This window comes from Anomaloglossus baeobatrachus, chromosome 5 (assembly GCF_048569485.1).
Source record: "Anomaloglossus baeobatrachus isolate aAnoBae1 chromosome 5, aAnoBae1.hap1, whole genome shotgun sequence".
Lineage (NCBI taxonomy): Eukaryota > Metazoa > Chordata > Amphibia > Anura > Aromobatidae > Anomaloglossus > Anomaloglossus baeobatrachus.
Window position 1 is genome coordinate 256,697,751 of NC_134357.1, and position 13,295 is coordinate 256,711,045.

Here is a 13,295-nt window from a genome sequence, read left to right on the forward strand (position 1 = left end):
TAAAGAAGATGTCTTGGATGTAGGGGAGTTGGTTACATGCTGACCGTAAGAGCCAGAGGGCACAGATTAAAACAGGAGAAGGCGAGGGCTGAATGTTAAGATTAGCAGTGTTTCTATGTGCATTAGGGAGAACGCTATAAATACTAGTGGAAGGAGGGCTGTGGCTTGGGGGGACATGCCACCAGCAATAGGGGGGAAAAAGAGACTATGATATATGGGAGTATTTTGTGTGGTGTTAGTGAATGCTTTGGAGTAATTGAAAGGTCAGTAGAGCCTGAGCGTTGTACATGGGAGAGGGGATGATGTGGAGAGCGGGCACAGAATATGTTAAAGGGCTGTAGAGGTGAAAGAAAGCAGCAGCTTAGACATGAATGAAGGAGATATATGAAAAATAATGTAATACAACTGAACAAGAAGCATGTTTGTTTTAATATCTGGCATCGCTTGTCTCCTGCCCTGTAGAACTGCCACGTTAAACTGCATGAGAATATGGTACTAAGAATGAGCTTTGCATACGTGTCCCCCCAGCACACATGCTCTCCCTAAGCAAGATCAGACTATATAGAAAGGATCTGCTAGGATCAATCTACCCCTGTAAACAACTAAGCAACTAACAAGACCAGAGCAGGCATTACTATGCAAGAAAAACAAATACCCATGCTGGGCAGAGAAGACTATGAAACATCAAGCGGCAGAGAAATCTTTGAACATTTACAGAAGCAAAAACAATTTGTGTGGTGGTGTGTATATATGTGTGTATGTATGTATGTGTATGTATATATATTGTATGTGTGTATATTGTGATTATATATATATATATATATATATATATATATATATATATATATATATATATATATATATATATATATATAATCACATATACACACACACACACTGCTGGCCAAAAGTATTGGCACCCCTGCAATTCTGTCAGATAATGCTCAGTTTCTTCTTGAAAATGATTGCAATCACAAATTCTTTAGTATTATTATCTTCAATGAAAAAAAAGAAAAAAATTGTCATAAATCCAAATTGCATATAATTCCACACCAAACATAAAGGGGGTGGACAAAAGTATTGGCACTGTTTGAAAAATCATGTGATGCTTCTCTAATTTTCTGTAATTAACAGCCCCTGTAACTTACCTGTGGCACCTAACAGGTGTTGGCAATAACTAAATCACACTTGCAGCCAGTTGACATGGATTAAAGTTGACTCAACCTCTGTCCTGTGTCCTTGTGTTTACCACATTGAGCTTGGAGAAAAGAAAGAAGACCAAAGAACTGTCTGAGGACTTGAGAATCCAAATTGGGAGGAAGCATGAGCAATCTCAAGGCTACAAGTCCATCTCCAAAGACCTGAAAGTTCCTGTGTCTATGGTGCGCAGTGTCATCAAGAAGTTTAAAGCCCATGGCACTGTGGCTAACCTTCCTAGATGTGGAAGGAAAAGAAAAATTGACGAGAGATTTCAACGCAAGATTGTGCGGATGGTGGATAAAGAACCTCGACTAACATCCAAACAAGTTCAAGCTGCCCTGCAGTCCGAGGGTACAACAGTGTCAACCCGTACTATCCGTCGGCGTCTGAATGAAAAGGGACTGTATGGTAGGATACCCAGAAAGACCCCACTCCTTACCCCGAGACCTAAAAAAGCCAGGCTGGAGTTTGTCAAAACTTACCTGAGAGAGCCTAAAACGTTTTGGAAGAATGTTCTCAGGTCAGATGAGACAAAAGTAGAGCTTTTTGGGAAAAGCCATCAACATAGAGTTTACAGGACAAAAAAAAGAGGCATTCAAAGAAAAGAACACGGTCCCTACAGTCAAACATGGCGGAGGTTCCCTGATGTTTTGGGGTTGCTTTGCTGCCTCTGCCACTGGACTGCTTGACCCGTGTGCGTGGCAATATGAAGTCTGAAGACTACCAACAAATTTTGCAGCATAATGTAGGGCCCAGTGTGAGAAAGCTGGGTCTTCCTCAGAGGTCATGGGTCTTCCAGCAGGACAATGACCCAAAACACACTACAAAAAGCACTAGAAAATGGTTTGATAGAAAGCACTGGAGACTACTAAAGTGGCCAGCAATGAGTCCAGACCTGAATCCCATAGAACACCTGTGGAGAGATCTCACTATGGCAGTTTGGAGAAGGCACCCTTCAAATCTCAGGGACCTGGAGCAGTTTGCCAAAGAAGAATGGTCTAAAATTCCAGGAGATCATTGTAAGATACTCATTGATGGTTACCGGAAGCGGTTGTTCGCAGTTATTTTGGCTAAAGGTTGTGTAACCAAGTATTAGGCTAAGGGTGCCAATACTTTTGTCTGGCCCATTTTTGGAGTTTTGTGTGAAATGATCAATGATTTCATTTTTGTTTCATTCTCTTTTGTGTTTTTTCATTGCAAGCAAAATAAATGAAGATAATAATACCAAAGAATTTGTGATTGCAATCATTTTCAAGAAGAAACTGAGTATTATCTGACAGAATTGCAGGGGTGCCAATAGTTTTGGCCAGCACTGTGTGTGTGTGTGTGTGTGTGTGTGTGTGTGTGTGTGTGTGTGTGTGTGTGTGTGTGTGTGTGTGTGTGTGTAGATAGATAGATAGATAGATAGATAGATAGATAGATAGATAGATAGATAGATAGATAGATAGATATATAATATTACCCAAAGACTGGGTTGAGCTGTTTTATCAAAGCACGTTGGAAGTCCAGAACATTGAGGGTTACGATCACAGCTGTCTATTACAGTCTATGGAGGGGATGAGAGGTAGTTCTTCATCACCACGTTGCTCGGAGAGAACTGAACATTAATGGAGCCTGCAGAGGTGCCTTGTGGAGAATGCAGGATACAAGTCATAACTTGGCTTGTTCATTATATGCACACTGTTTTTCTGAAAAGTTATATGAACTAACTTTTTTTTTTTTTTTGTCTCCCCCAGAAGTCTCTCACAATGAATATAAGCACTGTAAAGACTGAAACTGGAAATGTCTCCTGTGAGACCCCAGAGGGCACTGTGGTGCACATTAATATTAACCAGCGATCTGCTTTCGACTGCTTGCTGGATACCTTCCGTTTCTTCGGGGATATGAAGAAAAGTGGAGAAAAGACAAAGTCCTCCAGTACACCTCGTTCCTCTACACACCTAGGATTTGGGGTAGAGTTTTTGTGTTATACACCTATAATAAAATTAGTTAGTTTTGCAAGTCTAGTTACATTAAAAATATATAGTGACAGCTATAGATATCTTAGTAAGAAGCCTCTCGTATGGTCTACAGAACCTAGGAGGGTCTTTGTTTCTGGCCTATATTATACTGTACTTTTATTCATATAGAGAGCCAAAACAAGCAAACACACCCGACACCACACCTTGCATGTAAATATTTACCTTGATGCTGTGGGTGTCCACAGGTATGAAGCAGACATTATATCTCGACCAATCGGGGATCAATTAACGAACACCTAACCACAAAACAACTGACAAATGTCATACATTAATAAAATTATTTATATTTTAAGTCCATAAAAAACAAGTAAAAATGGTCAAAACTGAGTCTCACAAAATACACAGTTAGTGGCGGACAGTGTGTTCAATAAATATAGATGAAAAATTAGTTACAAGACCAAAATTAGGTTTCTTTGTCGCTCCATTGGGAGACCCAGACAATTGGGTGTATAGCTATTGCCTCTGGAGGCCACACAAAGTATTACACTTAAAAGTGTAAGGCCCCTCCCCTTCTGGCTATACACCCCCAGTGGGATCACTGGCTCACCAGTTTTGTGCTTTGTGCGAAGGAGGCAACACATCCACGCATAGCTCCACTTTTTAGTCAGCAGCAGCTGCTGACTATGTCGGATGGAAGAAAAGAGGACACATATAGTGTCCCCAGCATGCTCCCTTCTCACCCCACTGTATGTCGGAGGTGTTTGTAAGGTTGAGGTACCCATTGCGGGTACGGCGGCAGGAGCCCACATGCTGATTCCTTCCCCATCCCTTTTTACAGGGCTCTGGGTGAAGTGGGATTTACCGGTCTCCAGGCACTGAGACCGTGCTCCATCTACAGCCCCTGGAGAAGATGCTGGATGGAGCGGAGTACATCAGGGACATGGCCCTGCTTCCTCAAGGTACTCTGTGTCCCCGTGCATTTGGCGCTCACACCGCAGCATGCTGGGTGTTGTAGTGCGCCGGGGGACATCAGCGCTGCGGCGCCTGTGCCATGGCCTCATTCAGCTTTGCTGAAGCAGGCTCACTTATGGGAATTGGTCGCGCCGGCCGCTGGGACTGCGGCGCGGCTGGCACTTGTAGTGCGCCGGGGACTTCAGCGCGGCCTGCGCTTTTACGGCGGCCGCGCTGATAACTAGAGTCCCCGGCTTTTGCGGCCGGCTTCCGTTCGTTCCCGCCCCCAGACCTGCCAGTCAGGAGAGGGGCGGGACGCTGGCCACTTCCAGGAGTCGGTCGCGCCGGCCGCTGGCAGCGGCGCGGCTGGCACTTGTGGTGCGCCGGGGACTTCAGCGCGGCCCGCGCTTTTACGGCGGCCGCGCTGATAACTAGAGTCCCCGGCTTTTGCGGCCTGCTTCCGTTCGTTCCCGCCCCCAGACCTGCCAGTCAGGAGAGGGGCGGGACGCTGGCCACTTCTATGAATCGGTCGCGCCGGCCGCTGGAACTGCGGCGCGGCTGGCACTTGTGGTGCGCCGGGGACTTCAGCGCGGCCCGCGCTTTTACGGCGGCCGCGCTGTTAACTCGAGTCCCCGGCTTCTGGGCCTAGTCTCCCTTCGTTACCGCCCACAGCCCTGACAGTCAGGGTAGGGGCGTGACGCTGCATAGAGCAGAGCTGAGAGCTGGAGTATGTTTTGCATACTCCACCCCTCTCACTGTGTGCACTGTGAATCCGGATTCCCGCACTTTCTCAGGCACGCCCACGGCTTCCTTCTCTACAAGGACACCGGCAGCCATTAGTGTCAGTTTCTGTACGATACAGAGACAAGTGTGGAAGACCCTGGCATTCTGATAGTCACACAATCGCTGTAACAGGCGTTAAGCAGCACCTGTGGTGCTAACCCCACTAGTGCAGAAGTGCACTTATAGATATGCTTGTACTATATACATTGCACTGTTTGGTCGCACGTTGTATATACCCTCCTGGATTATGCGGAGGAGTTATCAGCATATTCTCTGTGTAAAACAAAGGTGCAGAACCACATGTTTTTCTATACAGCTGGTACAGCATGTACGGCTATACGGCCGGCAGGTTACATAGACTCCCACTGTATGCACTAATGGCCAGGGGATGAGGACGGTGTCTGCAGTATTTACTGACAGTTTTTCTGAGACTATGGCTATGATACTAGAAGCCTAGCAGTCCGGACATGTCTCTCACAATATGGGCACTGTTGAATCATTGATCCATGGCCCCCCTCAGTGTGAATAACTAACAGCTCCGGGAATGTCACACGCATCCCAGAGTCACGGCTCTGCACGGACGTCCGTCCCAGACAGCCTAAGTGGGCTCGCTATGAGCGGCCTCGGTTTCATCAGGGTCCTAACAGAAGGACTCGCTGTGTAATGAGGCGGAAGTAGCGGCTCAGGATTCTGATCCTGAGACCGCTCTCAATCTGGATACACCTGATTGTGACGCCATAGTAAATAATCTTATAGCGTCCATCTATAGAATGTGGGTTATTTCTCACAGCTCCTCCAGTGGAGGAGTCAGCTTCACGTATTTTTCTGGACCACTCTGCCTTCAGAGAGGCAGTCCAGGAACACCACGCTTATCCAGATATGCGCTTCTCCAAACGGCTTAGGATACACGTTATCCCTGTCCCCTGACTTGGTCAAGGACTGGACCCAATGTCCCGAGCGGCATCCTCCAATCTCCAGGCTTGTAGCTAGATCCATAGTTGCAGTGGGAGATGGAACTGCAAACTCAAAGATGCCACTGACAGACAGATGGATCTCTGGTCGAAAGCCATCTATGAGGCTGTCGGCGCACCGTTGGCTCCGGCATTCTCTCCCTTGGGGCACTCCAAGCTATTTCAGCTTGTCTTACACAGATTGACACGGTTACACGTACATCTGTGCCGCAGGTGGCATCCTTAACCTCTCAAATGTCTGCATTTGTTTCTTACGCGATTCAGGTTGCCTGGACTCTGCGAACCGTGCGGCGGTAGCCTCCGCTACTCCGTGTTTTTAAGCAGAGCCTGGTCTGCTCGTTAAGTGAATGGAAGGCAGATTCTGCTTCCTAAAAAGGTTGCCTAACCAGTTGCCTTTTTCTGCTGACCGACTGTTTGGTGAGCGTTGGATGTAACCATCAAACAGTCCAGGGGTAAGGATTCATCCTTTCCTCAGCCCGGACACAACAAACCCCAACAGAGCAAGAGGCAGTCGGGGTTTTCGGCCTTTTCGAGGCTCGGGCAGGTCCCATTTTTCCTCGTCCAATGTGGACTCAAAAGGATCAGAGGAGCTAAGATTCTTAGCGGGCTCAGTCTCGCCCAAAAAAGCGACAGTCTGAAAACCCGCTTCCAAGGCGGCTTCCTCATAACTTGCGGCCTCGGTCGGTAGCAGGCTCTCCCGCCTTGGCGATATTTAGCTGCCATAGGTCAATGACCATTGAGTGTGAGACATTCTGTCTCACGGGTACAGGATAGAGCTCACTTCTCGTCCTCCAACTCGATTCTTCAGAATTTCTCCACCTCCCGGCCGGGCCGCTGCTCTTCTGCAAACAGGGTGCACTCTATAGGCAGAAAGAGTGATGACCCCCGTTCCTCTTCAGGAACAAGGTCACGGTTTTTACCCCAAATTCTTTGCGGTACCTATAACAACGGGCCGTTCCGTCCCGTTCTGGATCTAAAAATGCTCAGCAAGCTCGTGGACACCAGGCGGTTCCGGATGGAATCCCTCCGCCATGTCATCGCCTCAAGGTCCCAAGGATATTTCCTAGCATCATTAGGCATCAAGGATGCTTATCCACACGTGCCGATTGATCCAGAGCACTAGCGTTTCTACGCTTCGTTATAGGAGACGAACACCCTCTGTTCGTAGCTCTACCTTCCGGCTAGCGACAGTCAACTGGTCTTCGCCAAGGTCAGGGCAGCAGTAGTCACAGCCTGCACTCTCAGGGTCACTCTGTGGTCCCGTATTTAGACGATCTACTTGTCAAGGCACTCTCTTAGGAAACATGCCAACACTGCCCGAACGTTGCGCTGGAGACTCTCTAGAGTTTTGGGTGGATCATCAACTTTTTAAAGTCAGATCCGACCCCGACCCTATCGATAACATATCTAGGCATAGAGTTTCTTACTCTCTCAGCGATAGTGAAGCTGCCGCTAGACAAACAGCATTCACTACGGGCTGCAAGCTCTTCTTTAAGAACCAGTCGCACACATTGAGACGCCTCATGCACTTCCTACGTAAGATGGTAGCAATGGAGGCAGTTCCTTTCGCGCAGTTTTACTGCGTCCACTACAATGGGACATTCTCCGCCAATGGGACGAGGAGTCGACGTCCCTCAACAGAGTCGTCGTTCTTTCTCAGGCGGCCAAGGAATCTCTACGGTGGTGGCTTCTTCTCACCTCTTGGTCAAAAAGAAGGTCCTTCCTATCCCCGTCCTGGGCGATAGTTACGACAGACGCGAGTCTATCAGGGTGGGGAGCAGTTTTTCTCCACTACAGCGCTCAGGGTACGTGGACTCAGCAAGAGTCCACTCTTCAGATCAATGTTCTTGAACACAGAGCAGTGTATCTTGCCCTACAATCCTTCCAACAGCGGCTGGAAAGCAAGCATATCCGACTTCAGTCGGACAGCTCCACAGCGGTGGCATACATCAACCACCTAGGAAGAACGCGCAACCGGCAAGCCTTCCAGGAAGTCCGGCAGGTTCTGATGTGGGTGGAAGACACGGCATCCACCATATCCACAATTCACATCCCAAGTGTGGAAACTAGGAAGCTGACTTCCTAAGTCGCTGAGGTGTGGCCGAAAGAGTATGGTCTCCTCACCCGGACGGGTTTCAGGAGATCTGGCGCCGCTGACAGAGGCCGGACGTCGATCTAATGGCGTCACGGCACAACAACAATGTGCCAGCTTCATGGCACGGTTTCACAATCATCGAGCTCTGGCGGCCAACGCCTTAGTTCAGCATTGGTCGCAGTTCCAGCTACCTTAGGTGCCACCTCTGGCATTGTTACCCAGAGTACTGCGCTAGATCAAGACCGACTGCGGCCGCGCCATCCTCGTCGCTACAAATTGGCCGAGGATGTTGTGGTACTCGGTTCTGTGGTGCCTCACGGTAGGCTAACCGGGGGCACTACCAGACCAATCAGACTGGCTATCTCAAGGGCCATTCTTCCATTTGAATTCTACGGCCCTCAACCGGATGGTGTAGCATTGAGTCCTGGAACCTAGTGTCGTCAGGATTACCTCAGGACGTGGTTGCCACCATGAGACAGGCTAGCATACCAACGTCCGCCAAGATTGACCACAGGACGTGGAAGATGTTCTTATCTCGGTGCTCGGCGCAGGGTGTTTCTCCCTGGCCGGTTGCATCGTCTATGTTTCCTTCCTTCCTGCAATCTAGGTAGGAAAATGGGTTGTCGCTCAGTCCCTTTAGGGACAAGTCTCAGCGCTATCTGTATTTTTTCAGAAACGACGACTTCCTCAGGTACGCACGTTCCTACGGGGAGTTTGTCTTCTCAGCACTCCGTACAAGCGGCCGTTAGAGCCCTGAGATCTGAACAAGGTTCTAATTGCTCTCCAGATGCCGCCTTTCGAGCCTTTGAAGGATGTCTCCCTTCCCGTTTTTCACGGGAAGTGGCCTTCTAGTAACGGTCTCGTCTCTTAGGAGAGTTTCCGAGCTAGCAACGCTCTCATACAAACTCCCTTCCAGGTCCTTCACCAGGACAGGGTAGTTCTGCGTCCGGTTCCGGAATTTCTCCCTAAGGTGGTATCCCATTTTCATATCAATCAGGATATCACCTCACCTTCTTTGTGTCCTCGTCCAGTCCATCAATTTCAGAAAGATTTGCATCTGTTGGTTCTGGTGAGAGCACTCAGGTTCTACTTCCCGCATGGCGCTCCTGCGCCACCCGGATGCACTCTTTGTCCTTGCCGCTGGTCGGCGTAAACAGTCGCAAGCTTCCAGATCCACCCTTGCTCGGGGGCTCGAGGAACCAATTCTTGAAACCTACAGTTCTACTGGGCTTCTGGTTCTCTCAAGGCCGAAGGCCCATTCTACCAGAGCCGTGGGGGCATCCTGGGCATTTCGGCACCAGGCTACGGCTCAGCAGGTGTGTCAGGCACCCACCTGGTCGAGTCTACTTACTTTTACCAAGCATTATCAGATGCATACCTACGCTTCGGCAGACGCCAGCCTAGGTAGATAAGTCATTCAGGCGGCGGTTGGCCACCTGTAGGAGAGGGCCGTTTGACGGCCCTATCATGAGGTATTCTTTTACCCACCCAGGGATTGCTTTTGGACATCCCAATTGTCTGGGTCTCCCAATGGAGCGACAAAGAAGAAGGGAATTTTGTTTACTTACCGTAAATTCCTTTTCTTCTAGCTCCAATTGGGAGACCCAGCACCCGCCCTGTTTTCTCGGGGTTTTTCTGTTTTTTCGGGTACACATGTTGTTCATGTGGTATGGTTCAGTTCTCCGATGTTTCCTCGGATTGAATTGGTCTTTAAACCAGTTATTGGCTTTCCTCCTTCTTGCTTTGGCACTAAAACTGGTGAGCCAGTGATCCCACTGGGGGTGTATAGCCAGAAGGGGAGGGGCCTTACACTTTTAAGTGTAATACTTTGTGTGGCCTCCAGAGGCAATAGCTATACACCCAATTGTCTGGGTCTCCCAATTGGAGCTAGAAGAAAAGGAATTTACGGTAAGTAAACAAAATTCCCTTCATCTCTCTGGGTGTGGAGCAGGGTGGTGCGGCGAGTGTCACAGATGCTCTATCAGTTGTGCGGGCTTCAAAGAAATGGCTCCCAGAGTCGGCACGTGTGCAGATTGAGCTCTCTGCTCAATGACAAGCTGAAATCTCATCTGCACGCGCACCACCTCCCAGCACCATTTTCCTTAAATCCGCTGCTGGGAGATTGATAATATCCGAAACAATGGACATTGTGAAGGAACACTATTGACAATAGGATTATGGGTATGTAAAGAGCATGCTGAACAGGATTGTAGGTAAATATGACAATATTACCTGTGTGGTGACTTTGGCTAGGCACACTGTCCTCACCCCGACGCTCGTTTCGGAAGTTCCTTCGTCAGTGGTGCGTCTTAGGTGAGGAGGGTATAAATATGCTAGGTGGCCAATGGAATGAGGTCCCGATGTTGTGTGACACATGCACAAGGAAGAGCCCATCGCTGCCCATGTCAAGTGATGCTTCACGTCACAAAGGTCCGTGTGAGTGAGCAGAGCACGTAGAGATACAGGCGAGGGAGGACCAGGCAGGATTTGTTCCATGCGCTTGCGTGTCATCAGTCTGGTCTCACACATTGACCACAGGAAAAGTAGTGTGTATATGGAAGATAACGAAGTGGCATATGTTGGGGATACAACTTGGGTTATAATAACATATAGTGAATCATGTATTCTTATAGGTACAATCATGTACAATACTATAATGGTGGAAATTGGCCTCTAGGAATTAGTTTTTTGGTAATGTATTTTTTAAAAAATACTTTATTCCACCATATCCTAGTCCTCTTAATGAGGAGACACTTGATATTAGACATTAGTGTCACTAGACTGACCACCTGCAGCATTTGTGAGGTCATTGGTGCAAAAAACCTAATTAATACGTCCCTACCAGAGCGATTCACTGGCTCTGTAGCTCATGATGCTTGGAATACCTGTGCTGAACACAGAACAAAGATTCATGTAGAGAGCCAATACAAGCAAACACACCCGACACCACACCTTGCGGGTAAATATTTAACTTGATGCTGTGTCTGTCCAAAGGTATGAAACGGACATTATATCTCGACCAATCAGGGATCAATTAACCCCTTCACGACCGGACGATTTTTCGCTGTTTTTTTTTTTCGCCATTCTTTTTCTAAGTGCCGTAACTTTTTTATTTTTCAGTCAATATGGTCATGTGAGGGCTCATTTTTTGCGGAACGAGCTGTACTTTTCAATGAAACCATAGGTTTTACCATATAGTGTACTGGAAAATGGCAAACAAATTCCAAATGCAGAAAAATTGCAAAAAAAGTGCGATAGCACTATTGTTTTTGAGATATTTTATTCACTGTGTTCACTGTATGGTAAAACTGATATGTGGGTGTGATGCCTCTGGTCAGTGCGAGTTCGTAGACACCAAACATGTATAGGTTTACTTTTATATAAGGGGTTAAAAAAAATTCGGAAGTTTGTCTGAAAAAAGTGGCGCACGTTTTACGCCATATTCCGTGACCCATAGCATTCTCATTTTTCGGGATTTATGGCTCAGTGACGGCTTATTTTTTGCGACTCGAGCTGACGTTTTTAACAGTACCATTTTTGCGCAGATGCTACGTTTTTGATCGCCTGTTATTGCATTTTGCGCAAAAGTTGTGGAGATAAAAAAACGTCATTTTGGCGTTTGGAATTTTTTTTGCCGCTACGCCGTTTACTGATCAGATTAATTGATTTTATATTTTTGATCGGGCGTTTCTGAACGTGGCGATAGCAAATGTGTGTGTATTTTTTATTTCTTTGTCGCTCCATTGGGAGACCCAGACAATTGGGTGTATAGCTTCTGCCTCCGGAGGCCACACAAAGTATTACACTGAAAAAGTGTAACCCCTCCCCTCTGCCTATACACCCTCCCGTGGATCACGGGCTCCTCAGTTTTATGCTTTGTGTGGAAGGAGGCACACATCCACTCATGCATTCCCATTTTAGTCAGCAGCAGCTGCTGATTTTATCGGTTGGAAGAAAAGAGGGCCCCCACAGGGCCCCCGGCATGCTCCCTTCTCACCCCACTACGTCGGCGGTGCTGTTAAGGTTGAGGTACCCATTGCGGGTACAGAGGCTGGAGCCACATGCCGTTTTCCTTCACCATCCCTTAGAGGCTCTGGGAGAAGTGGGATCCTGACCGGTCATCCATTTACTGGGACCGGGCTCCCTCCGCAGCCCCTGTGGGAATCTGCCGGACAGGAGTCTATGTATCCTCAGGGACAGGGCCCTGCATCTAAAGGTACTCTGTGTCCCCATGGGGACTGTGCATGGAGCGCTTGTTTCACAGACGCTGCACCAGCTGCTGGTTTGTGAAGACCGGGACTTCCGCGCCGACCGAGCCTGTTTGTCGGCCGCGGTATTAAATTTAGTCCCCGGCTTCATTGCGGCCTAGTACCATAACTCCCGCCCCCGGGCCTGCCAGTCAGGGGTAAGGGCGGGACGGTCGACCTGACGTCGGCAGTGAGGGCTGGAGCATACTTTTTCCTCCCCCCCCCCCCTCACTGATCACTGTGGAGCCCCAGATTCCCGCACTTTACTAGTCGCCGCCCACGGCTCCCTCCTCCCCTGAGAGCTCCGGCAGCCATTTTTACACACATTCTGCCGGTGGAGGATTTTCAGGAACGAGCTCTGCAGCTCTGGGAGACCTAAGGCAGGGAATCTGGTGGACACACAAGAAGGACGGATCATTCCGTCCCATTCTGGACCTCAAACTGCTCAACAGGCATGTGAGCACCAGAAGGTTTCGGATGGAATCTCTCCGCTCGGTCATCGCTTCGATGTCACAAGGAGACTTCCTAGCATCAATCGACATCAAGGATGCTTATCTCCATGTGCCGATCGCACCCGAACATCAACGCTTCCTGCGTTTCGCCATCGGGGACGAACACCTTCAGTTCGTGGCACTGCCTTTCGGCCTGGCGACAGCCCCACGGGTCTTCACCAAGGTCATGGCATCCGTTGTGGCGGTCCTACACTCTCAGGGCCACTCGGTGATCCCTTACTTAGACGATCTCCTAGTCAGGGCACCCTCCCTGGTGGTGTGTCAACACAGCCTGACCGTCGCTCTGGCGACTCTCCAGCAGTTCGGGTGGCTCATCAACTTCCCAAAGTCCAAGTTGACACCGACCCAATCACTGACTTACCTCGGGATGGAGTTTCATACTCACTCAGCGGTAGTCAAGCTACCGCTGGACAAACAGCTTTCGCTGCAGACAGGGGTGCAATCTCTTCTTCGGGGTCAGTCACACCCCTTGAGGCGCCTCATGCACTTCCTGGGGAAGATGGTGGCAGCAATGGAGGCAGTGCCCTTCGCGCAGTTCCATCTGCGCCCACTCCAATGGGACATTCTCCGCAAAT

The 13,295-nt window shown here is 48.8% G+C and overlaps 1 protein-coding gene across 1 annotated transcript in view; it reads left to right on the forward strand.

Moving 5' to 3' along the window:
• The first annotated feature begins 2,937 nt into the window (after nucleotides 1-2,937).
• LOC142311181 (uncharacterized) overlaps nucleotides 2,938-13,295 on the forward strand; it is a 45,875-nt gene continuing 35,517 nt past the window's right edge. The window contains exon 1 of the mRNA XM_075349369.1: nucleotides 2,938-3,152. Coding sequence (XP_075205484.1) covers nucleotides 2,949-3,152 — 204 coding nt within the window. The 5' untranslated portion in view covers nucleotides 2,938-2,948. The remainder of the gene's footprint in view (nucleotides 3,153-13,295) is intronic.